Genomic DNA, 1,289 nt, shown 5'->3' on the forward strand with positions numbered 1-1,289 from the left:
TTTTTTTACTTGTCTGTATGAGCAATATCATTAGATAACATCTGTTTTGGTTTGATGGAATGAGCTGATGTTAAATATTTTTTCCTAAAGGAGGATGCCTTCACGTAAACATAAGGAGAAGTATGCCCTGGGAATCATAACACTATTTCCTTCACTAAAGGATCCATTTTCTCCAAAGGGCTATGTAAGTTTAAAAATGGATTACTTCCAGAAAACACAATTTCTGACAGAAGACTTGTGACATAAGTTGAAATGATTGCTGTGTCAATCAAAATAGGGTTGACATTCTCTTTTTATATAAAAATGTACTTGAGACCACATTTGCCTAACAAAATAGTTTACTTGAATATGCTACAAAGTTCAAATCTACCATAAATATTGTCATTAGGATGCAAAATGAGTGAAAATGCTTTGTCTTGTAGTTAGAATGCATTTGGTCAACAGGATGCTTTTATATGAATTAGTAATTGACAAACCTACATTAAAATGATAATCCTTTTATTAATACTTTCTCCACATTTTTGTATAAACAATTGATAAGACTTTTGTAATGATTTTTTGTAATTATCTTAACAGGAACACTTCTATGATGCAGAAAAAGGCAGTGGATATTTAGCATGGCGCCTTAAGACTATGTCCAGAAACACAGTAAAAAGACCAGCCAAGACAGCTACAGTGGCCCAAGCACAAGGACCAAAGTGCCGAAGATTGGCAGCCTCTTTGCCTGAGCAGCTTGATGGAGATGCCTGCAGGGAAGCAATATCATTTCTCAATCACTGTCAGGATGAAGAAAGTGTGTTTCAGAAAATGAAGATGACCTTTCAATATCGCCAAGACCTTGTACATGACCTACAGAGAACCACAGATGTTTTTAAAACATTTCCACGTTTCTTAGATATCAAAGGGCTGGTGAGTTGACAATTTCATTCATACACTCTATTGTTTTCTTGTTTGAATGTACACTACTCTGACCTTTTTTCAAATTCTGTGTAATTATATATTTGAACAGCTGAATCAAGACTTTTTGTTGCTGTTTGGAGTTGAAACAGCCTCCAAGATGCTTGAGAAGTGGGAGACAACTTTCAAGCCAAAGGTTATCAAAGAGGCCAAACAGCTGACTCAGTCAACTGAGCTGTGCAGACTTCTAAAAGCAGCTGAGAAACTAACAGAAGATGACACCAGTAAGCTAATAAACAGCATTGAATTTTATTGCTTTTTGCATTCTAGCTTGATGATGATGGCTTGTTTCACCTCATTGTCCTCTGATAGCCTGGGACAGTGACATGGCT

General features: G+C 36.1%; 1 protein-coding gene across 1 annotated transcript in view; it reads left to right on the plus strand.

Moving 5' to 3' along the window:
• LOC106511815 (uncharacterized) overlaps window positions 1-1,289 on the plus strand; it is a gene marked incomplete at both ends in the record, with an annotated part of 7,072 nt that extends 5,783 nt beyond the window's left edge. Inside the window, 4 exon segments of the mRNA XM_014000549.1 lie at window positions 91-184; window positions 577-909; window positions 1,010-1,181; window positions 1,270-1,289. Coding sequence (XP_013856003.1) covers window positions 91-184; window positions 577-909; window positions 1,010-1,181; window positions 1,270-1,289 — 619 coding nt within the window.

Source organism: Austrofundulus limnaeus, unplaced genomic scaffold, assembly GCF_001266775.1.
Source record: "Austrofundulus limnaeus strain Quisiro unplaced genomic scaffold, Austrofundulus_limnaeus-1.0 Scaffold3264, whole genome shotgun sequence".
In the NCBI taxonomy this organism is placed as follows: Eukaryota; Metazoa; Chordata; class Actinopteri; order Cyprinodontiformes; family Rivulidae; genus Austrofundulus; species Austrofundulus limnaeus.